We start from the raw sequence: 24,429 nt of genomic DNA, 5'->3' as shown, positions 1-24,429 counted from the left end.
GGTTAGGTTTCAAATTCCAAAGATCACGGAGGCATGGGAGCATCTGTTAGGGGGTTGGATGGTGAGCACAGATGGGCATCTCTGGAGTCCTAGGCTTATGAGCGGGGGTAGGAAGATTGACCTCACAGGGCCTCGTGAGCAGGGTTGGGGTTTTAGACTTTGTCTATGAGCAGTGAGGAGCCATGGGAGACGTAACAGACAAATAACACAGCACTGTGGCCTTTAAACTTCTCTTTGTTCTCGCATGGGGACACGCCTGAGGACAGGACTGCACACTGGGAGGCCATGCTCTTACAAAGCCTGGGCAGGACATGTAGAGGATCTCGACAGGAGCAGCGTTAGAGGTGGAGGAACACGGCCTAGTTAGGAATTAGTCAGGGATGGACGCAGTCATGCTTCCCACGTCCACCTTTGCCCCTTACGGTAGAGTCTCCCCACCGCAGCCAGAGCGTTAAACCGTAAGTCCAGATGATGCCAGCTCTCTGGCTTCCCGTCTCAGGGTACAAGCCAAAATCCTTGCCAAGGTCTACAAGATGAACACGGTTATGTTATCCACCCCCACATGGCCCTGACCTAACCTGCTATTCAGCCACCTCGCTCACACCTCTCCAGGTACTGCTCAGGGTTCTTAGAACACGGGAGCACAGCTTCTTCCTTGGCCTTTGCATTTTCTGCTCCTTCTGCCTGTCTAGCCGACAGACGCTCATCCCCACCGCAGGTCCCTGCTTGTGTCACCTGCCCTCCGAGGGCTTTCCAGACCCCTTGTATAAAGCAAAATATGTAGTCTTTCACTGAGCATCCTCATTCCCTCCACACTACTGTTTACAGTTTGTGCTTTTGTGTGGGCAAAAAGGATCTCACATAGCCCAGGCTGGCCTAGAGCTTGCTACGTAGTCAAGGATGGCCGTGAGCTTCTGCTTCTCCTACCACTTCCTCCCCAGTCCTGGGATTACAGGTGTGTACCACCACTCCCATATTATGCAATGCTGATAACTGAACCCGGGACTTTGTAACATGCTAGGCAAGCACCCTACTGGTGGAGCTACTCCTCCAGTCCCTGTTTCTGTCCATGTTCTGTTTGTTCAAAATGGTTTCCTAACATGCCTGACACATAGAAGGTTTTTGGTCAATATTTAGTTGAATAGATGAACTGAGGCTGGGGGTGCAGGATTTGGGCGATTGTTCTCCAGGATTTACTTCCCACTGAAAGCTTATAGGAATCAGAGAGAAGTCAGCAGAGGGTAAGGGTGTGTGCGTGTGCGTGTGTGTGTGTGTGTGTGCGCCGCGCGTGCATGCATGCATGTGTATGAATGTAAAAGCACACATGTAAGTGCAAGAGTTGATGCTGTTCCCAGAGCTCCCACACCCCCTGGGGTCTAGGCTTGGTACCAGGAGGAAACAGGTGGTGCTGGAGAATAAAAGGAACGTGGTACATCACATGGGGACAGAGCCACTGACTTTCTGGGGGTGGGAAGGGGCTCTCTGGAGGAAAAGACCTCTATGCCAGCTCTCTCTCTCTAGATCCAGGGAGCTCCCCAGTCATGGATCAGAGATGTTTGTTTTCCAGGGCACAGCGCACCTACTCATTGACCACTGGAAATGAACAAGAACACCTCTGAGATGTTTGTAAGGGCAGAATGAGGTGGAAGGATTAACTGTTAAACTTTAACACAGTCATAATTGAAGCCACGTGATGTCACGGGAACAGCAAATAGATCAGTTGTGGGGCTTCTTATAAGAGTTTGGAAGGGGGTTGGGGAGATGGCTCATTTGGTGAAATGGGCCTGAGTTCAGAAGCCCAGAACCCATGTAAAATGCTCTGTGTGGTGGCATACACCTATATGCTAGGGAAGCTCACCTATGGTTGCAATGCTGGGGAGGACGAGACAGGAGGAGCCTGGAGCTTACCTGCAGCCTGGTCTAACTGAACACTGAACCGGTTAGAGACCTTGTCTCAGAAATTAGATGGGAAAGCAAAAGAGGAAGACACCCAACACTGGCCTCTAGTCTCCATACACCTGTACACACATAGGGAAAAAATTACACATACACACACACACACACACACACACACACACACACACACACAAAGTGGGGTATGGAAAATTCCTACCAATTACTGATAAGAAATTAAATTAACTCAGGGAAAATGGACAAGATAATTTCTATGGGAACTACTCTTAGGGAGTGAGGAGAGGGACACCCTGTTCCCTGCTGTAACTTCAGCTCTGGACGTGCAGCAAGCTCTCAGTGAATGACAGCTGAAGGCTCATCACTAACATCATTAGTCATCAGAGCAAGGGAAAAGGAAAGCTCCTCCACGCTGAGCTTTATTTACCATATAGGAACAGTGCAAACAGTGTCGGAGAGCGTGAGGAAGGGGGTCCTGCTGCACACAGAGGGGTAGTATGGGAACTGACAACAGCTTTCTGCTGCCTGTGGTAGCACAGAACATGCACCGTAAATGGACATTATTTGGGCTCATTATCAAATGACCATGGTAGTTTCTCACCCAGAGCAAGTAGGGAGGTGGGTCCACAGGTTTAGGATCCAGGATAGCTGTGGGCTTGGGATGCACATCACACTGGTAAATTATTGTGTGCTCTTTGAGTTCACTGAGAAGCCGATTCTAGAATCAGGGATACTCTCCTTGTCAGTTTCAAACCCAAGCATGTTTCTCTCAGAGTGCCTCCTCCTCCTCTGTTCTATACACACTGGCGTTTGAGTTGCATGGATGTCTGTGTGAGAGAATCAGAGCCCCTGGAACTTGAGTTACAGACAGTTGTGAGCTGCCATTCAGGTGCTGGGAATTAAACCTAAGTCCTCTGGAAGAGTAGCCAATGCTCTTAACTGCTGAGCCATTTCTCCAGCCCCCTCAAATTGCCTTCTAAGGCCCCTTTCTGTGAATGGACTTTCCTACTAGCTCCGACAGGGTGGTAAGAACAGCAAAACAGCCCAAGTGGAAGAACACAGCGCCTCTGAGAAAGGCTTTAAGTGCATCTCCACCAGGCGTTACTACATGTTATCCCTTGATATGAAAGCGCCTCCGATGGAGGAGCTGAAGTCCAGCTATAGAAATTCACTTGGAAACTTCAGCTACTGCCTCGTTGTCCCCAGCCAGTTTCTGATGGATGCTGTGGTTGTCCATTTGATGACGTCATCCCTATCTGTTGCCATGTGTCCCCGTTTGATGATGTCATCCCTATCTCTTGCCATTTGTCCTTTCATTGGAAGCCTCGTCCAAGGGAACTCTCTTTGTTAGAAACTCCAGCTCACTGCCTTAAAGGGGCTCCCCCAGTCAATTCTTGCTGGGGGCGTTTTGGGTGCTGTTGATTCTGCTTTGCGGCTAACCATGCACCCATCTGCCATGTATCTTTTCCTTTGCCTTACTATATGTTTAATGAACTCCCTCATTCAAAACCGAAACTATGGCTTTTGGAGACTCTGAACAGGTTTATGTCACCACAAGGCATAAGACAGACCCCACTTTGAGTGAATTGGGGAGCATTCGAGGAGTATAGCATTTCTATTAATGCTGGACCAAGCATCTCAGAGAGGAAGGACATGTTCTTCTTTTCCCTGGCAGGTGTTCTTTCTAAATCTCTGCCTTTAGTCTCATGATGGAGAAATCAAGCACGCCCCCTAGTGGGAGGATGAAGATAGAAGGGGGAAAGGGTGGTGAGTTTATGTGGACAGAAAGGATGGAAAAACCTGGGAAGAGAGAACCAGGAAGTGAATACCACCCCTGGAGGTCGCTAGGGGCCCCCTCTGACCACTCACACAGACATCAGGCACACCAGGGCCTTCATGCCCCATGCTTACCTTCAAATATTTCCTGACTCTGTGGCGACTCTTGCCTCCCTCATCTCTTGGGTCTCAGTTATCATCTTTCCTAAGCTCACCCAGGTCAAACTCCTTGTTACACCGCAGCACCTGACTTCAGTATTAACAAAGCTATCCCTTATGACAGTCTGCCATCCAACCTAGGCTGCGGGAACAACACGAGACCTGTCTGGCTCGTCACTGAACTTGGTGTCTAGAACAGGCCTGGCACCTGAATCGATCTTACGGCACACTGGAGCCTTGGCCTGTACTGGAGGTTGGCAGACCAGACACCAGCAAGCAGAGGGACTTTATTAGAGAGGCCAGGAGGACATATATTTACACGGGCCATTGGGGGACATTAAATGAAGCAGGCGAAGCAAGATTTCCCAGCTCAGACGATTTCCACCTTGGCATTGGGGTACACAGCCACCACATCGTAGCCCTCTGGTGGCTTGACTCGTGCCTTGGCATGGTTCTCGCAGTACAGCCGTTCATCTAGGAAGAAGTACCCACGCTGCTTGAGATTCAGGCCACAGTCGCTACACATGAAGCACTCGGGATGGTAGAGCTTGTCCCTTGCCTTGACGATGGTCCCCCTGTGGTGGGGAAAAGAGGGACAGGTGACGGACGTATTCTAGGACAAACCTCCATCCGGGGCCCTGGAGAGCAGAGGTGTGGCAGTGGTGGTGCAGGTGGGCAGCAGGGTGGGGGTACTCACACGATCCCGTGGCCACAGCGCGTGCACTCCGGCAGCCCCTGCAAGCCACTCAGCGGAGCACCCAGCTTGCTGGCTGCTGGCTTGAGGTTCCTGGGACCACCAGACCCAGGCCGCTCCCCTGAAATCCAGAGGGCAGGTGGTATGAATGGGGCAGGTGAGATTAAAACCCCCATTTCTTCAGGATGCTACTTCTGGGCCCTGGTCAGAAGCCTAGAGGGGAAGCACTTGGTTTGTATGATGTAAGGGGGAGCCACGTGGCAGTGGAGTGGAAATCAGAGGGTGAAGGCTTGGTGAAGGCACAGACGTGGTGGAGTTGAAGGGGGCAGATGGCTGGAAGGTGTGCATTGGTTGGGGGCTGGAGGAGTGGAGGGTGAGCTGGGGCCCTGTGGAGAGAGGGGAGGCAGGTGAGAGAAGGGGCTGGGAGCCTTACCACCTTCACCAGCCTCTAGCATCCCTTGTAAGTAGCGGAAAGATCCAGACTGCTTGGGTTCCGAGGCCGCTGGCTCTGCCGGTTCCCTTAACATCTTGTAGACTTCTGAACCCAGGTCCACCCTGCAGTCCCGGTTCCGAGGGAGAACCCTGGCTGTGTCCGCGCTGGGCAGGAGAGAGATGGAAGGCTAGCGTGATCATTCCATCCTTGGTTCCGGCAGCCTTATAAGTCAGACTGTAACTACACAGGGCTCCAAGATCAAGTTTTAGGGGCCAGGATGGGAATGGCTGAGATTTGATGGATAAGGATGGATCTGGGTGTGGCTTCCGAAGCCTGGGCTCTGTCCTACCTGGGAGGTGGAGACACATGCAGAGCGCTCATCTGGGCTGGCAGGGTGACCTCATTGCTGCTGCCGTTGTGAGGGACTGGAAGGCGAGATGGCTGACCGTATGGAGATCCCAGGCCTGATCTGTTGTCGTCCAGCCCAAACCCAGAGACTGAGGACCGCCTGCTGCTCACTGGACTGCAGTCCTGGAAGAGAGAGGCCTGAGGCACTAGGAGACCTCTGACCACTGCTGCTGACGCTCCTCCTCCACCCTGCTATGCCAGTCCTCTCTGCCCACTGCTGCTGACTCTCCTCCTCCACCCTGCTATGCCAGTCCTCTCTGCCTGCTGCTGCTGACTCTCCTCCTCCACCCTGCTATGCCAGTCCTCTCTGCCCGCTGCTGGCCACGTCTTTGACATCTCTAGGCTATGGTGCCAGTAGCATCAGGAGTCCTCTGACATGCCCTTTCTTTCACCCTGCTATTCCAGGTCTCTATGTTGGTTAGCTACTTCTGCTCTGACATTTCTAGGCTTTTGTACCCAAGCACTCAAGGGGTCCATGGCTGGAAATGCAAAAAGAAACCCTTATCCTATAGTTGGGAAGGGCCCCATGTGCTTTCATGAAGGCCCTTCAGAGGGAAGTCTGAGGTAAAAGCGTGCCGCCATGAGGTCAGCTCCTCCGGTCCTGCATCTTATCCCTGCTCCCCACTTTTGTAGCTTTCCTGCGGAGCAGCAGACAAGGAGTGGAGACTGGGCCCCACTACCCCAAGAGAAGCCCAGTGCCTATGATTGAAAGAACTGGATGAGGGGTGGCTTGCGCTGGCTCCTCAGCCTATAAGGACGGGATAGGATCTCTGAGGTGTGGGTTTAAACAGGGTCTGGGTTCCTGGGTCCATGCAGAGTCCAAAGTTGTGCTGACCTCAGCCCACAGGCACAAGGCACACAGTGCGTCTGCAGCCATATGAACAGGGGTACACATACTCTCACAAATGCCTTTAAAGACATATACATGGGTTAGGACAATACACACAGGCCAGCTGATCTCCCTACATGCACCTTTGTTCATGCCTGCAAGGTCACAGGCACTGGGTGCCACTGCTTGTCATCCTGGGGAAGGCCAGGCGGTTAAACTTGGCCTGGCAGGTGAAGCGGCCTCATTTAGGGGCTAAAGCTCAAGTTTAGACCATGGGTGTGTCTCAGCCCAGGAGATGATATATATATAATCATGGGTGTGTGTGTGTGTGTGTGTGTGTGTGTGTGTGTGTTTCTGCTCTGCAGTGTGGACAGGGAGCCCGGGTGAGAAGGAAAGAGAATGTTCCCTAACGGGAAAGAGACCAGCCTGGGCTCAGGCAGCTCCCAGCACTAAAGCAGTCAAACTGGCCAGGCTCTGCCTTGATTTCCCCTTATCTTTGCAGGACAGAATCAGCTGGGTAGGGCATACCCTGCCCCTCAAATTTCAACAAAGGCCAAATAGGGTCCTACCAATGCTGCTGTGGAGGCGACAGCGGCAGCAGCAGGACCCCTGGTCCCCAGTGAAAGGCCCTGGAAACCTGAGCACTCGCACACATGTGTCTGCAGGGTAGACAGGCAGGCAGGCAGGCCCGGCCTATAATGGGGACCAGATGGGTTGTGGTTGGTAGGGGTTGGACTGGGGAGGGGGTGGGGCTGAGCGCTGCATGCGACTTCAGTGGAAAAGAGGGTAATGGGAGTCAGGAAGCAGAGGTTAGGAGGATGGCGGTCCCTCACTCACCCTCTCACCCCCACCCAGCAGGGTGTGGGAGCTGACTACAGGGTCATCAGTGAGCTGTGGCCCCTCCCATGGCCACCCATGCAGCGGTTTTTCTAAGCTAACTCAGTGGTGACCTCGGTGTGTGTTTGAGTGGTGGTTCCTGTCATCCACCGGAGCACTTTATTCTCCGAACCTGTTTCTTCCCCTAACCTGGAGAATGGGATGGGCTCAGTATCATGGCTCCTCAGGATGAAGTACTCAGGATGAAGTAAGATGACTGATTGCACCAGGCGCTTAGCACAGCCCCGTGTCAGGCTGGATGGCTGTCATGGGAATTCCTGCACGCCCTTTTCCTCTGTTTCCTCTCTCTGGTTGGCAGTGTATCACACACCTTATGCTCTGAGCCTGGTACTGATGTGCTTGGTGCAGTCTCCGAAGAATGTCAACGAGAGGGTGACTAGACTCAGGACAACAGGACACTCAACATGAAGGGAGGTGAACACTGCACCCAGAGGAGGAACAGGTGACTCTCTTCAAGGCTGAGTCTCAGAAGTCTGGGTGTTCAAGCTCCTCCCCCTCCCCCCCCCCCCACACACACCAGAAAGCTTTCCTTAGTGCTAAGCTTCTTCCACCCTGGGTGGCCCACAGGCCCTCTGTCTCACATGGGCCCTGAGAAAAGGGGGTCTCCTGTGGCCTTGCAGAGAATGTGGTTCTAAGGCTACAGTTACCCTGCCCCATTCCACTTGGGGGATGCGTGCCAGGGATGCCCCATGTTGGCCTAGGGCTAAATGTGGTTTCCTCCCTCTCTGATGGTTCTAGCCAGCCCCACCCCCGCACTCAGAGGGTGGGAGCAGTGTGGGGACAATGAGCCTTGTGTCTGTGCTTCTGGGGACACAGCCCTGCAGGCGTGGGTAGGGTGTTTTTGTCGCCACCCATGGAGCCCAAGACCTTTTAAGTACAAAAGGGGGGCAACAGCTGGGGGAACTGCTCTGTTGTTTGTGGAAAATCAGTCTCCTTACAGTAAGGGCCACCACTGCAGGCACAGTGGCTTTTGAAGGAAACCGTGAGGAAAAGAATGGGGACAGGAGAAGTTGCACCGCAGCCCTGGCCTCCTGACCCTGTAGGGAAGCCACTCGGCAGCCCCAGCCTCCCAAGCCTAAAGGGGAGCCATTCTGCACCACCCGTCTGCCAACCCCAAAGGGGAGCAGCCCCTGGTCTCTGGGGCTCACTGGCCTTGGTCTGTGGTGAGTCCCTCCACTGTCCTTTCCGCACTGGAGCCCTGAGAGGGGGTAGGCTTCTTGTAGGAATAGCCCACCTTCTGGTCCTCCTTGCCTGCCTGTTTTTGGCCAAATCTGTCCTCTCCTCCCTGCCTGCAGGACCTCAGATAGAGCAAAGAATGCTTCAAAGATACAGATGTCTTCCAGGACAAGCTGAAGTCCAGGACAAAGGACCTGAGAGCCTCTTGGTAGCTATGCTTCCCCCATCCCTGCCCTCTCTTTGCTCTGGCCTCTCACCCCTGGACTTGCAAATGCTTGCCCGCCTGCCCATATACATTTCCACTTCCCACACCCTTCTGTCTGGGTCCTAAGGTCTGGGCTTGGATACCCTTTCTTTCTCTGGGGAGCCCACTCTGACTTCTTGTTGAAACCTCTTCTCTCTGCCTGGTCCCTTTCCCTCTGTATGAAGAAAGCAGACAAAAGCACACCTTGCATGTTGAGCGTTCTGGATCAAGCTACATCACAGATTAGCCCAGGGTCCACTTTGTCCAGTTATGGAGCAAGCTCTAGGGATCTGAGCCTGCTGCACTTGGCTACCCCTCCTGAGATCCTACAGCATCTGGGTTCCCTCACTCTCTTAAGGACAGGACAATACCTGCAACGTCTATGTGACACAAAATGAGAACTCCCCAGCCTCAGACAGAGTACTTAAGGCTAGCACAAGACAGGCACAGCCATAGCCTAAATTCACCCATGACTCTAGGCTTCCACCTCCCCACCCCATCTCTCTCCAAGCTTGTTGACTTTTTTGATCTGGCATCTCTGGGTATGGGAGTAAACCTTAGCTCAGTGTGTGGAAACCCTGAGCCAAGACCTAGCCCAGCCCCAGTCCACCACAGGCACCCTTGCCAAGAATGCAGGATTGCTTGGAGTCGGGACAAGCCCACTGCAGGTGCTTACCACCTCGAGAGCACGGGATACAGGCAGGCAAGACCCAGAAGAGCCTTCTCTTTCACTGTATGTCCTGACCATCTGAACATCAATGTAAGAATTTCACTGGTATAGGTGGAATCTGGGCCATGCCTGCTCCTCTGCCCTGGTCTCACTCTGAGTCAGCAGGGCCAGGCCAGCCGCATCTGTACATACCTGGGACTCAGGGTCAATGTGGATCCTATGTGCTTGAGCCTTGTCGTCATGTGCACTGGGCCAGCTCTTGCTCTCAGGCCTGCAGCAGGAATTGCGGGGGTGAGATATGTCTGCCTATCAGCCTCCCACCCATGCCTGGGAACCAGGGACAAGAAGGGTTAGGTTTAAGGCTCACAGCAGGGAGAAAGACTATGTCTCAGCATTTCCCCATTTAGCACAGTAGTGTCTACGGAAGCCACAAGCTCAGGTCTGCCCTCCTGAGGCAAGGCTACATGTTCCCTCCCTGATCTCATTTCTGAAGAGCTTGCAGCTCAGCTACTCTTTTCCCTCACTGTAGAAACTCCACTCTGGGAGGCTCAGATCACAGCAAGGCAGGCCAGGCCTCACACATGGATTAGCCGGGAGCCAGTCCCGCTCATCCTCTGACCTCCACAGCCTCTGGCCGGGGCCTGGGTGGCTCTCAGGGAGGTGAAATGGAGGCTGTGGGGGAGCACCTCCCCTCCTGCTGCCTCCACCCACTCAGGCAGAGTCATCACTGATGTCTGCCCAGCCCAGATGGGAAACAGGCCATTAGGAAATTCCTGCTTCACCATAGAAACCAAAAGCCAAACACCACTCAGGAGGGAGAAAAACATCATAAACCTGCCATAAGCAGGACAGGCGGGCCTAAGGGCTCTGGGCCCAGCCCTGCCACTCAGTAGCTCTAGGAGAGGCAAGCCAGGAGGGCGTGTGGACCCTGGGTTGGCAGGCAACGTATAGCAAGTCTGGTTAGGCTGTGGAAATAATGTCCCTCCACCAAGAGGCCTCCTGGGACTTCTCAGAGCTCAGTCCTGCTTCCTTCCCCCTTGCTGGTTTAGGGATTTATTTATTTATTTATTTATTTTTGAGACAAGGTCTCTCTATGTAGCCCTGGGTGTCCTGGTCCTCACTATATAGACTAGGTTAGCCTTGAGTTTACAGAAATCCACTTGCCTCTGTCTCCCCAGTGCGGGAATTAAAAGTGTGCGCCATCACACCCAGCTCAATGGCTCAGGGATTACTATGGTATCCACACTGACTCCGTGATCTGTCTGTTACCTCTGTTCACTCCGCTCACTGTCTTCTGGAGGCCAACGGTTTCCTCGCGGCCTTTGTCGCTAGCTGCTCAGCTAGGTTCCCGATTGACGCCTCTGAAATAGCTCTAACCACATCTTCCTACTCCGAATTCCAGTATGACAAACCAGGGATGCCTTGTTTGGTTATTTTTGCCTTATATTTTTCTAAACATCTGCCCAGAATGGCATACGCCTGGGGTCTAAGGGTCAGAGAGCACCAAGTACCCAGTGCCAGGAGAATAGCCCAAGATGTCAGATAAGACTGGAGGGCTTAGGCATATATTGAGTTCCACTTCGGGCTATGCAGGTGGCTCCAGTTGCCCATCTTTAAGCGCTACGAGAAGTAAAAGCTGGGCTATGCAAAGGTGCTAATGACGGCAACAGAGACTACCTGTGGCAGGGCGTGGTTGAGAGGAGGAAGGTTCTGATCTATGGAACAGGCCCAAGAGATTTGGTCTGACTCGGGTTATTAGATGCTTGCCTTTGGCTCCATGTACAATAAGTCTAGAGGGAAACAAGGCCTATCCTGCACATCGCAGTCTGCAGGGGAAGCTAGCAGGGTGCCAGAGGCAGGGAAGCTGCTCTAAGAAGAATGGCAAGTCCCTCATCTAGCCAGGCTGACCCTCTGCAGAATCTATGAAGGAGCAGGAAGACATGCCTTGTGCCCTGGCATAGCACTGAGGAGGGAGCTGGACAGGAAGCAGGGACAGAGGCCTTGTAGGTAGGCCCAACCGAAAGAGGGTTGGGCTGAGGGTCCAGTCTAGGTAGCCATGTTGCCAAATCCCCCAAGACTAGTGTGTGCAGACTGGAGGTGGTGGAGGGAGGGAGGGAAAGCAGTAAGTTTTCATTCTGACTGAGCGAGGTTAGGAAACCTCACCACTCAGCGTCAAGACGACAAGGCAGCCCCTGACAGAAGTCTGGGGTCAGGGGTGGGGTGGGGTGGGATGGGGTGGGGTAAAGCACGTGTTGGAGGCATGGCCCTGTGACATGGACCATGTGCTCTCATCTGCTCCATGGCCACATGGCGTTCTGAGACTGTAATTCCCAAAATGCAACAGGGAAGTGGCCTCCTGGCTCCATCCATGCCTAGATTGGAACAAATGACCAGGAAAGGAAGGAAGGAAGGGGGATCTCCACCCCACTCCCATCCCTGACATCATTCTCTCTGGGAATCTCCTGACTCAGGACCCTTTTGAGCCTCCCCCCAGCTCCGCCATCTCTACGGCTGCCCTCATTCAGCTAGAGAACAAAGCCAGAGGTGAGTCAGGGCCCAGGAACCCTGCCAAACTGGGAGGCCTCGGAGGCTACTTGTGGGCAAAGCCTCCCCTAACCAGCCATGCCTCAGTCTGGCAGAGAGCGAGAAACGGGATGTATGGGAAAGGAAACACAGGCCCACGGAGCTCCTGTGGGTACCTAAGATAGAAGGGTCTAGATGAGACTGGGGAGCCCTCTGGGTGCCAAATGGAGCAGAGACTTGCAGCTGAGCTGCTCAGAGCTAAGGGAATGTCCGGGATTCCTGACCCCAACAGGGACCTGGTCACAGGCCAGGCACAAGCAGGGGCTACCTTATAACCCTCTTCATCATGTTTAAAGGCTTGGAACCAATGGATCAATCAGGCATGGGTTAACTGTGTTGTGGTTTTGGGATGGTTTCACCCACACTGATCCACAGGGGGTCGTGGAAAGTCCCTGTTAGCAGTGAATGTGGCAAACTGAGTTGTGGCTTTGGACCCAGGCGGGGAAGGCAGATGGAGAGATCCCACACTGCTCATGGGAACTGATTAAAGGGCCAATGCCTGAGCAAGGCAGAGGCTTGAACCTTCATCCCAGCACCATCTTTGGGGCACAGTTACCTGCCCCCACCCCCATCCCTTCATGATGGGCTGCACAGCATTACATGGTCCATGGAAGGAAAGCTTGTTCCAAATCCAGATTTAACCAGAATAGAGTCATAGGCCCTGGTAAAGACAGCTGCTGAGGCAGAACAGCTGTGGGATTGGTCAGAAGGTTGGCAGCCACTAGAGGAGGAGGAGGAGGAGGAGGAGGAGGAGGAGGAGGAGGAGGAGGAGGAGGAAGAGGGGGAGGGGGAAGAGGAGGAGGGGGAGGGGGAGGGGGAAGAGAAGGAGGAGGAGGGGGAGGAAGAGGAGGAGGGGGAGGAAGAGGAAGAGGAGGAGGAGGAGGGGGAGGAGGAGGAGGGGGAGGAGGAGGAGGAGAAGGAAGAGGAGGAGGAGGAGGAGGGGGAGGAAGAGGAGGAGGAGGAAGAGGAAGAGGAGGAAGAGGAGGGGGAGAAGGAGGAGGAAAAGAAGGGGGAGGAGGAGGAGGAGGGGGAGGAGGAGGAGGGGGAGGAGAAGGAAGAGGAGGAGGAGGAGGAGGGAGAGGAGGAGGAGGGGGAGGAGGAGGAGGAGGAAGAGGAGGAGGAGAGAGAGGGAGAGAGAGGGAGGGAGAGAGAGGGAGAGAGAGAGAGAGAGAGAGAGAGAGAGAGAGAGAGAGAGAGCGCACTTACTCTCTATGGGCTGGTTATGTGACTTTTTAAAAGTGTCCTCTACTTTGCTAGCTTCATCTGTAAAGTGGGCCTACACTGGGTTTTGCATTTTTAAGTTAGTCTGCAGATGAGCTGGTCCCCAAACTGGTCCCTTGGAGGAGGGAAAAGAACTGACAGGATTTTTTTATTTGTTTGTTTTGATTTTTGCATTGAGATAAGATCTTACTATGTGGCTCAGGTTAACCTTGAACTCTTGCTCCTTTCTCAGCCTTCTAAGAACTGGGATTGTAGGTGTGTGCCACCCAGCTCAAGATCTTATTTCTTCTTCTGCAAAGGCAACAAAGCACTCTGGGCTAACTAGTGCTATTCAGGCTCCATGACAGCATCAGTCTCTAGGGCTGGGCCTGGATGGTGTGCTCCAAGTTGAGGCAGAAAGGTTGTGCTGGCTCAGTTCATCAGGTTGGCCAGCAACCCCCCGTCCCATGGCCTATCACCTTTCTAGCCCAGCCTGCCCATCTGTACCTTGTCACAGAGAGGGTAAGGTGATCATGGCAGCCTTTAATGCGGTTCTGGGCCTCCAGGTGTGTCATGAGCTCTGTGCTCTCGCCGTTGATGGCTTGGATCAGGTCACCTGGGCACAGGGCAGCCAGGGCCGCTTTGCTTCCGGCATGAACCTGTGGTTAGAGACATCACATGGCTGGCACCGCTATCATGTGGCCTTCTGCACTAGATTTCCGTCAACCTCAGCACCTAGCCAGTGTGGCCTTGTGCCAGTGTGACCTGTGGGTGGACAAGCTAGGAGGGTGGCGGAGGTCCCCTTGTGGCCTCTGATTTCAAAACCCGTCTTCAGCCCCTGCAAACCTGGTTAGATGTAAGGATATATGAAGGGCTTCTAGCCTTGGACAAGGGCAAGGCTATAGTCTGTGTAAGTACACTAAGACATGCAAGGCACACTCAGACACACAAGGACATAAATGCCCAGACACACATAGAGCGTGGACATGTCGTAAGTATTAGATATTTTACACCGACGACGCACTACTCAAGCTGCCCTTGACCCTACTTATTTGATCTCACCTCTCATGCCCACCTGCATTCAACTGCTCCATCACGCTATGGGCATCCCATCTAAACCCTTGTAGGGTACTTAAAAGCACCAGCTAGCACTCACATCTTCCCCAAATGCTGTTCCTTCCAGCTGGTACACTCTGCTGACTCTTTAACCCTGCTTACTAACTAGCCCACTCCTCCTTTAGGCCTCAGCGCAGAGCCCAGTTCCTCTACCAGTAACTCCTTGTGCCCCTATTACCCGCACCCCTGCATTGCCAACACACCTTTACAATTAGAAGGGGGTGAGTACATCACCTCCTTAAGCAAGTTCAAAGCCGTCTAGTTCCAACTGACAGCCTGTACTCTGGGGTCATAACTCCAACTCTGTGTCCCCTGCAGAACCCCCAGAGTCCTCTACTGACCCAACAGACCCAAGCACTTTTGGTCACGTGATGAGGGTGTGGAAAGACACTGAGATGTCTAAATAAGAACCCCAGGGGACTGAGGTGGCAGGGCACCCTGGAGACAGACGGGAAACAGACAAGGAATATTCATTCTTGCCTAGTATGAACAGCCCACACCTCTCTGTGGCTTGAGAGTTGCCAATGACCTTGTTGCTATCAGAGGGACTGGGGGTGGGAGCTCCTGGCAACCCTGGCAGGCTCAGCGCAGCCAGTTTCTAAGAGAGTGGACAAAGCCAGGCGCTGGCAGTTCCTTGGCTAGAAGCGTGGTGTGGGCACTGCCCAAGATGCCTTGCCCTGAAATAGGCTGCCTCAAGAAATATGCTTTCTCCTCCCACCCCCATGTGTATACATGTGGTATGTGCGTGTGTGTACATGTGTGTGCGCGTGTGTGTGAGTGTGTGTGTGTGCTTGCCTGTGTGTACCTGTGTAGAAGCCAGAATCAGGGTCTTCCTCTATGGCTTTCTGCCTTTATCATTTTGAAACAGGGACTCTTACCGAACCTGGAGTTCACCGTTTTTCACTAGACTCTCCCTGGCCAGTGACCTTCTGGGATCTGCCTGTCACCACCTACCCCTGTGCAAAGGTTGCAGGCATGCTTTACTATATCCAGCTTTTGCAAGCATCCTGGGGATCCACACTTTACCTACTGATCCGTCTCCCCAGCCCTGCACCTGGCTTTATTATGTGAGGGCTGGAGATTAAACCTAGGCCCATGTGTTTACACGGTAAGCACTTTCCCAACTGAATTATCTCCCCATCTTGCTCAAGGAAACTTCTCTTTTAGAGTGTGATGCCCTAAACAATCAGTCCACCATAAATATTCACTCATTGGGCTTAGGCACCAGGTACTTGCAGAAGCCTGTCCTCTTGGGGCAGGTGCCCACTTGGCACCATCCGACCCCATTCTCTTGACAAGATTCTGTCAGAGCTCCCTGCTCTTCACGGATACCCGATCTGTGCCAGAATGTTTCCGTATCTGGCACAGGGTAACCTCTCAGTCACCAGGTAAGGCCAAAGGTGTTCTCGTGCCTACAGACCAACAAGGAGGGGGCTGTAGCAAGGGCACTGTGGCCCAGTACCCCCACTGGACAGGAGTCTTCTTCCTCAGGGCTAGCGGGCTACAAGATGACTCAGCCAGCACAAGGGGTGCATTCAGGTCCCTGTAGGTGGAGGAAGTTCCTGGAAGCAGAGGTGGCTGGGATGTGGCCAGCACCATTGAGCTTAGGGAGTTCTGGTCAAAGAGGGCTCGAAGCCAGGAAACCGTGACTCCCAGCTGCCCTCTGCACGCATTGTCTCCTGAATTCTCACGGCAAGCCCATTTCCTAGACTAAGCCACCGAGGTCCAAAGAAGACAAAGAAATATTTAATCAATAAACGGCTGAGTCGGAATTCTAACCTAGGCTAACTGGGTCCAAATCAAAGCTTACCCTGTAAACCACTGTGCATCTGTGCGAAAAGGAAGAGTGTGGAGATAGCACACCAGGTGGAACCCAGCGGTATAATGGCTCATCCAAGAGAGAAGGGGGGGGGGAGCTTGTGCGACTTGGAGCATCACTAGTGAAGGAAAAGTGGAAGCAATCAAGTAAGAGAAGCTGCAGGGGCCAGATGTTGCAGGGTCTATAGGCCCTGGGGTGAGATGCTGACGTTTCTCATGGGGTTGGGAACCCTGGAACATTCCAAACAAGGAAATCACTGGAAGTGGTGGGGTTGGGCCAGTTGTCGAGCTATGCAGTACAAGATAACCAGACAGACAGAAGGAAGGTGGGGGTAGTGAGGTCAGATGGCATGAGTCAGCCCCCTCACCTGCCGCATTCCAGGCCCTGCTGTGCCCACTGCAGACGCTTGTGGTGGGTGGGAGCCGCAGAGGGTCGCATCGTCTCACCAGTCACTGCAAACTCCAAGCAGGCCCGGTCCCAGCTCATACTCCCCTTCCCTGTGTATCTTAACTTCTCTGTGCCTCGGTGTCCCAATCTACAATGTGAGGCCAGGAGTCTAAGGATTGTAGTGGGGACTTCCAGAGGCCTTCATGGCATAGAACATCTCTATAAGAGGCTAGGCATACAGCAAGGCTCATTCCAAGAACTGGCTGCTGGGAAGGTGCTGGTACCAACACTTGCGAGGGTGGAGCCTGGGATCCTGTGATGCTTGGAAAAGGCCATAGTCATTATAGTTCACCTATCACTGATCTTGGGGACCCCAGAGGCTACCTGGGCAAAGACTGTAAGCTCCCAACCCAGCCAAACAATCATCCCCTCTACTGTCTGCATGTGGCTGTCCCTTTCTACTGGACTCTGTAGAAAGGAGGCTCTGGAAACATAGGAGAGGCTCTGGAAAGACACAGGAAGGGATCTAGAAGCCCTTTAGCGAGGACACACCCACACATCATCAGTCCCTGTAGTGTTGCCCCTGAGGTACCTGCTAGGCAAGTTGTGGCCTGTGCCTCCCCAGCTCTGTAAATCTCCCAAATCCCACCCTAACCCAGGCTCAGTCATCCTGGCTCCTATGGCTATATACTACTGCCACATGACTCTGGGGGATGAAGAGGATGCCTCTCTCCCAAGTCGTCGGTCCACCAGGGGCCTCTATCTCCTCCCTCCAAGCCCCCATCAGTGCCAAACAGGCCGGGACAGCCTCTGCTGACGTGTGGAGGCCTTTCCCCCGTTGGACAGGCAGCCGCGTGGGCAACAGATGTCTTAGCTCTCAGCCGCCTGCAGCACTCAGTCGTGGCCACTGAGCCTGTCAGCGGCCTCACACCCAAGGTGCCTGGCCCGCTGGCTGTCCTAACACCCTCGCCAGTCCTCCTCTGTAGATACACAGCATGATCCACCAAGCAGACATAGATGCTCTCTTCCCACCCCACCCCCCGCCCCACTCACACACACAGAGACAGACAGACAGAGAGACAGAGAGAGGTGATCTCTAGGGGGAACAAGGAGATGAAAGTCTCCCGGATGTGCTGAAGGCAGACCTCACTTGGCCTAAGGGACCTGTGGAGAAGACAGATGTGGGAGGCCTCCCAGGACAGCTGGTCCTGCCTGTCACCCAGGCTCCCATATAGAGGATTCCACGATTCCACACCCACGGGGTGGGTGCCTATCTCTTCCCAAGAACTGAGAAGAAGTCTCTAAAGCTTGACCCAGCCTTCAGGGCCAGTGGAAGCAGCAGAGTGGATCTCAGTCTTCTGACACAAGTCCCCAAAACTCAAGGAGCCTCTGTGGGGAGAAGGGATGTCCATATCTGTCTCCTCCCTCTGGCCTGGGAGCCACCAAGGGCAGAGCCTGGGCTCTCTTCTCTTTTGGCTCCAAGGCTGGGGAATCCCTGCCTCAGGCCCTGAGCTCCTCCCCTCTATCATCAGACCAACTACCTCTCCAGGGCTGTGCCCCTTCATCTTCCTCCTCAGCCCCAGGTCTAGGAACAGAGTATGATCCCGGGCTTTGAGGACCTGGACTGGGGTGTACTGGTCCCTGGTTTTGTGATGACTTGTAAGGAGGTGGAATGACACCTCACAGTCTCCCCTTTGCCTGGAAGCCAACAGTACCTCTTGGTCGCTGCCCCTAGAGTGACTGAGAGGAGAGGAGAAACTGAAGTTCAGAGTGGGGAAGTGGATGGACTTCTCAGGACAGCAGACCCTTTAGGGCTACCCAGACCTTTGATAGGGGAAGTAGACTTTCAGTTACTTTGCTCCAAAACTTTAGGCAGGGTTGGGTCTGAGGAGTTTCTGGGCCTCTGTAGAGCTGCCCAGACTCCTGGACCAAGTCTGAAGGTTTTTCCCTGGCCCCACAGTGACTTACCCTAAAGAAAGTCAGTGGGAAACTAGTGTGTGAACCCTTTGGGGGGGGTCCTACCACCAAATGGGGCAGACTGTGCGGGAAGGGGGGGGTGGGGCTGCGCTACTCTGCTGGAACTCCCTTCCACGGCACGCAGGTCACCCAGACCAACTCTGCTTTCAAGCTTCAGGCACGTCGAGGATCCGGGTCCTCGGTCTACCACAAAAGCAGGGCTCAGCCCCAGGACCACCCCGCTGCCTTGCGGGGGTCGTACTCACCCGCGAGATGGTGAGCGGCGCACTGAAGTCCCGGCCGCCCACCAGGCGGAAGCCCCAGGGTGAAGGGCCGCGCAGGGTCACCGAGTGGGGCATCGCGGGCCGGAGCTACAGCCAGAGCTGGAGTCGGACACGGAGGAGTCGCCGCCGCCACTGCCGCTGCCTGGCCGCCGCGCCCCGCCCCCGGCCTGCCCGCCCCCGAACTCCCCCTCCGTCCTGTCCGCGCCCCGCGCACACCGATTGGCCCCGCGGGCTCCCGACCCCTCCCACTTTGGGGGCTCCGAGGACCGCCCCTCACTTTCTCAGGCTGCACCCCTCACCCCCAACCCGCTTATTGAAGTCCCTCAGAATAGGGTCCGCTCCGATGTCTAGGTCCCGCCTGGCTGCGGAGCCGAGCAGGCTGTGGAAGCTCAGGCACCAGGCACTGGCCCTTTGAAGTCGCTTTTACGGGCTGGTGCTCTAGCCCTGGGAGGGATGCCGGGCTGCGGTGGCTCTGATGGGGGATGGGGCCGCGCCTTGTTTCCAAACCACTTCCAGGTTCTGGCGGGCCGACCTGCCTCCCCACCTCTCAGCATGTGGAGCTCTGTGAACACCGCTGTTAGAACCTTGGGCCTGCGTAACCCTGGACTAGGGACACAGACCCAGGCCAGCAGCAGGCAGTGGGTCTCTTAGGGGGATGGGGTGGGAATGGGTGGAGTAGAAACAGAAAGTTGCTCAAACTAGTTTGCAGAGGTTAGGCTGATTTCCTAGAGGAACTGACCTCTTTCTGGCATCTAGAAGCAAGGTGCGTGATCGTTCCAGGAATCCCCGCTTCTTGGGCCTTCTCTTGCTGCCATCTCCCTTAGAGCCATCTTGACTGCAAGGAGTGTTGCGTCTCTTGGCACTCTGGAAAGGAGACCGACTGGAGGGGTGACTGTCTCCGAATGGAGGAGTAGAAGTGTTTGGAGTCCCCTCTCCAGAGCCCTTCTCTCCTTGCCGGGATGTCCTTTAACAGCTTCTGGAGGTGCCATGGTTTGTCCAGACCACTCTCTGGGTACCTCAGTCTTACCACATCACACATCAACAGCTTCTCTAGACCCAGAGGAGGCTCCTAGATTAGTCAATATTCTCCGCAACCCTTGGGGTGCCTTCTTAGTTGAAGGTAAGGGTTAGGATGCTCAAAGGGTGTAAGATGAGAGGGACGACTAGATCTTTAACATCTGGCATCAAAAAGTACCGATGGCTTGACAGGTACAAAGTAAGGGATGGCCCATCTGGGGATGACTTCCTGGTAGGGAGGGTGCTGCCATCTCCTCAGTTGGGAGAGTTACATGCATATGGTATGTGACAATGATGCATGTTTGGGGGGAATTGAGGAGAACACACAGCTCTGGGGGTGGGGACAATCAGATGCCACTAAATGGAGTGGAATGGGTTCAGCTACCATTTACCACTGGTTGTCCTGAGGGTTGAGCGTACACCGTGGGCCTTGGTCAGAGACCCCTCATGGGGATACTTGAGAGCACAGCAAATGTGGTAATGGACATGGCTGGGGGCTGGGGGAAAAGAGCAGGTAGGTGTTCCGGAATCCGAGGACGTTCCCACCCAATGCACCTCGTAGTGGATTCTGGAAACTTTTCCTCAGACATTCTTGCTTCTTCTATTAATCTACACATCTCCAAGACCTGCCTATACAGAAACCTCCTCATTACTTTTGATGGGGTGTGGGGAGGGGTTCCAGTCTTCCTGAACATGATCTTGCTGGCATCACAATCTTTCTCCAGAAGCTTCTCTCACAGAACTGGAGATGAGGGGGAAGGGGGAAGAAGGATAGTTCTAGAATCTGTTGTATAGAGTTTCCCATGCCATTGTGCAGGGTCTGGGCAGCTTAGAAGGACGCGGAATATCCAAGCCCACAGCTGCTATCATCTGCGTGGGCTCTTGGTAACGCCCCTGATCTGAGAACATCAGAGGCCCGCCTCTGCTATAGGAGACAAGCCTGGGGAGGCTGTGCTCCTGGAGACTGGGGGGTAGTCCTTAGCATGGACATATTGTGTGGCTACTCCTGAGGTAACTTGCAGGTAAACTAAGCGTCAGGTCCTACGGCTTCTCCAATACTTCTAAGACTCCCTCCGTGAAGGCGTCGGAGTTCCCTTCTTGCCTTGATGTCCTTGGTCCTGGAAGATTGCTGTGTTGCTGAATCCCCGTGGTTGTGGTGTAACAGGTCACAAGGTGTCCATGAAAGCTAGAGGCTTTCTTAAGGCGAGGACAGGTGGTGGCTGGTCACGGCTCACCTGTGCTCTAGGGGCCTTCATGGCTCCTCAGGCAGATGAACTGCCGAGGGAAACCAGACTGCTCATTTCATGCCTTCCTCATTCAACCAGAAAAAAAATGTATTGAGTGGCCTCCATGTGCCAAGGCCTGAGGCTGCCAAGGGCTGGGGATGAGGTACCCAGTGAGGACAAGAACTGTGTCTATCTCAATTTTCTCTGGTACCCAATAGAGAGCCTGACTATTAAAAATGCCATCACTGTTATGGGAATCATTATCTTGGCTTAGAGCTTGGCCATGATTCAGAAAGAGACCAGGAGGGTCTGAGGGGGCTTAAGAGAATGAAGACTTCTTCTCCTGCTGCCTTAGAGACCACACTTAGTGGTCTTGTCTTTCAAGGGAGCCCCAGGCGACTCAGGGCATGATGCCCAGGCCCTCTACGTGTAGCCAGGACTGTCCAAGGCCAGAGGAAACCACAGTGTTCTTTCCTTGATGGGTTGGCAGAGCTGGCAGGCTCCAGCAGGAACAGAAGCCCTTGGGAGATGCCCTTGGGCCTGAGCCTAGGGCGAAGGGGAGGGCGGGACAGGAACAACTTCAGGCCTAGGGAATGCTCAGCTCAGAGTCCAGGGGCATGCACAATCACGAGTGGGGTGGAATAAAGTTGGTAGGCCAGCTCACACTTGAAGTACCTTCTTGTGAAGCCACAGTGTGGGTCAGAGGACTAAGACCCTTGACCTTCTGTGGCCCAGTGGTCACTGATCTGTGGGTGGAGCCAGCTCTATTCAGGTTCTACTCCTCTGAGCCAGTGTGTCCCTCCTTCAAGGCCCAGCCACTAACCTAGCTGGAGTTCTGCATCCTTGGAATGTCTTCTTTTGTTGTGCCCAATCCACAGTTCTGACTGTGGCAGGGTCCAAGAGAGCCACCAGAGGAGAGAACTGAAGAATTCCTATTTCCATGTCCTGTCTGGCCCAGCACTAGGCCACATTACCTCTGGTCACCCAAGGACGTGTTCTCTCAGTAGCTTGGGATTGAGGTCCGGGGCTGGAGAGTCTGTATGCACATAGAACAGCAGGCCATGGGAGGACTGTTTGGGTTTCCTGAGGGGTTATAACTGGCCATTATAGTGATAGGGAGCCAAGTCAGGCCCTAGGCATGGGCCAGGCACCATGCAGAAGGAGGAAGGGCTGGAGTGGTACTCCGTAAGGTGGTAGGGAATGTGCTCAGCATGTCCAGGGAGGACAAAACTCTACCAAGAGTGCAGCTCAGCTGGCCTTTAAGCTGTGTTTGGTTCCACAGAACACAGAAGAGGGCGTGGCTGTCACAAAGGGACTTTCCCAGCTCCGGTTTTGTGCCATTTAATCCCTCAACAACAATTTAGGAAATTCTGACAGCGCGTCTATCCCAGACTGGGTCAATGGGACTTAAGAGACTGGGGTTTGGGGTGCCGGGTACCATCTTTAAGGGGGTCGAGATGCTGGAAGCTCTGGAGAGAGTCAGTCTCCCGGGGGCCAAACAGGAAAGAAGCTGATTCTGCCAACAGGGGCCTAGTTGCTGGGCCCAAGCCAGATTCCAGGGCAGAATCCAGAGCAGAAACAAAGCTTTTCAGAAAACAGAATCTGGGGGAGCTCTGAGGGGCCACCCCAAGTTCACAGAGTTTCAAGTGGTTGATCTGGTCATAGACGCTGGGTAGGCGCCTTCCTTCTGGAGTCCTTCTGCAGCTGAATAGCTACGTCTCAGCTGTCCCTGCAGTCGCCACCTGTGCTTCCGTCACCCCTGTCAGACCTGCTCGGAGTCTGTTTTCACAGGGGAAACCAGCTCGCTCTGGGACCCAACAAAGAGGCTGTTGGGTGGCAGGGTGTGGACAGGTGTACGCAGCTGAGCCCTGAGGCCTGTTGGGGTGGATAGCATCTCACAGACAGGGGAGGCAGAAGGCAGGTGGGTGAGGCAGAGGTGGCCCAGCCCTGATAGGGAGGTGACAAGAAGCCAGGCAGCCATTGTGGTGCAACCCACGTGATTTGGGTGTTGAGCAACCGAGACCTTAAGGTAGCAGTCCTAAAAGAGAGCACAGCCTCACCCTTGCCTTAGGGTGACCCTCATCTTTTTTACTTACCCAACTGTCATTCAGGCCAAAGGATGCAGGCAGCCTGCCCAGGATTATCCAGCCTCTCCCAGCTCCGAATGTTGTAATTCTCCCTGCAGCCTCCGTAGTCGCTACTTTTTGGTTTTGTTGCTATGATAAAATAGCTGACCAGAGAAACAAAACAAAGCGAAGCAAAACCAAAAGACCCCACAAACAAACAAAAACAAACAAAACTTAAAGAACGGGTTATTTTCACTCATGGTGTGAGACTTCAGACCACCGTGGTGTGGAAGACAGAGAGGCCGGAGTGTGAGATGGATGACCATGCTACGTCACCCATCAGGACGCAGAGAGATGAACACATAAGCTCACCTCACGCCCCTGCTTTCTCCTTTCTATTCAGTTTGAGACCTTACCCAGATCATGGGGTGATGTCACCCCCTCGCATTCGAGTTTTCCTTCCCCAAGTCACACTTCCCTGGAAATGCCCTCACAGACATGCCAGAGATGTGTCTCCCCGGTGATCCCAAACACAGTCCAGTCGACACTGAAATGATGAGAAATAATCCCGATGCTTTGAAACAGAGCCTACTGAGAGCTCTTGGGTGTTCTGCGTTCCCTGGCAGCGGGAGGCATCTGTTAGCTACCGAGAACGCCAGCTACTATGAGGAGAAATGCTTCCCTTTACAAATCGGCTCCTGGAATGGGCAGCCGGGATGTGTTTATTCTACATCCTCAACACTTTTGACCATGGCCTGCCCATCACCACTCCCATATGAAAACGAGGATTCATGAGCCTTTCTTTCTCCCAGCCCAGTAAAGAGAAACACTGCCATGTGGTACAGGAAAGGCAACACCGAAAGAGCAGAGATGACAGATCACAGGGACTGCCACAACAGCAGTTGGGTTACTGCGGCTCCCCTGCCAGACATGTTGCCTTGCATGGTTGTACCGGGCTTTGGACTCCCAGCACAGCTGTAGGGATATAACCTTGTTCTTGGGACACATTTACAGACACACTTAACAGTGGCCTGGCCAGAACCATCTATTCTCAAGCTTGAGGACCCTCTGCCCCTTCCCAGCATCTGGAACTGACATCCCGGGCTCCTCGGCTGGCTGGGGACTTCCAGGTCGCGTCTCTATTGCTACGCCTCCAGTAGAATAAAAACAAGAATGTGAAAACGGTGTTTCCGGAATTATGGCACATGCTGTTTAGGGTCTGTCCGTTTCGTCAATGGATATTTTTGAGCCTTCTGTGTCAGGCACTGTTCTAGGACTGAGAACTGAACAATTAAGCCTTTGTAACACACACTGTATTGCCTCATTTGGAAAAAATGGCAAAGATGAAAATTCCTGGCTCTTCTTCTCCGGATGGAGCCTCACACCCGCATTGCCCATGAATTTCTCCCTAGCATATTTGAGGCCTCTGTTTCCTGCTGCTGAAGGGTCATGAGGCCATGATGCTCATGGGGCAGAGGGGCCGACGGGCATTGGCCAATCTCCAGGCTACCTTCTCGGCCCCATTCTCTCTTCTTTATACATTTTCAAGCTTTTTGAGACAGGGTTTCTTATTACTCA

The 24,429-nt window shown here is 53.8% G+C and overlaps 1 protein-coding gene across 3 annotated transcripts; it reads right to left on the bottom strand.

The window, feature by feature from the left end:
• Positions 1 to 4,113: 4,113 nt before the first annotated feature.
• Pdlim4 (PDZ and LIM domain 4) lies at positions 4,114 to 18,669 on the bottom strand. Of its 3 annotated transcripts, none has more exons than XM_038328326.1 (7): positions 18,525 to 18,669; positions 13,488 to 13,639; positions 9,390 to 9,468; positions 5,323 to 5,519; positions 4,974 to 5,137; positions 4,544 to 4,661; positions 4,114 to 4,421 (listed from the first exon to the last, which is right to left on the bottom strand). In XM_038328326.1, exons 1-7 carry the CDS (start codon positions 18,615 to 18,617, stop codon positions 4,217 to 4,219), a joined length of 1,008 nt encoding a protein of 335 aa, XP_038184254.1. In that variant the 5' UTR covers positions 18,618 to 18,669; the 3' UTR covers positions 4,114 to 4,216. The 3 variants fall into 3 exon arrangements, with proteins under 3 accessions (XP_038184254.1, XP_038184255.1, XP_038184256.1); XM_038328327.1 differs by having other exon boundaries at positions 5,323 to 5,504; XM_038328328.1 differs by lacking the exon at positions 4,544 to 4,661 and having other exon boundaries at positions 4,240 to 4,421; positions 5,323 to 5,504.
• Between the last annotated feature and the right edge of the window lie 5,760 nt (positions 18,670 to 24,429).

This window comes from Arvicola amphibius, chromosome 4, assembly GCF_903992535.2.
Source record: "Arvicola amphibius chromosome 4, mArvAmp1.2, whole genome shotgun sequence".
NCBI classification, from domain to species: domain Eukaryota; kingdom Metazoa; phylum Chordata; class Mammalia; order Rodentia; family Cricetidae; genus Arvicola; species Arvicola amphibius.
The sequence above is the reverse complement of the archived record's forward strand: the minus strand, read 5'-3'. Positions and strand labels throughout refer to the sequence as shown.

Coding starts and splice junctions, on each gene's coding strand:
- Pdlim4 (XM_038328326.1), bottom strand. CDS start 18,617: ATGCCCCACTCGGTGACCCTGCGCGGCCCTTCACCCTGGGGCTTCCGC. Junction 5,520..9,389: donor ACATTGACCCTGAGTCCCAG/GTATGTACAGAT, acceptor CTAGTGCCTCAG/GCCTCTCTCTTCCAGGACTG. Junction 4,422..4,543: donor CGCTGTGGCCACGGGATCGT/GTGAGTACCCCC, acceptor TCCCCACCACAG/GGGGACCATCGTCAAGGCAA.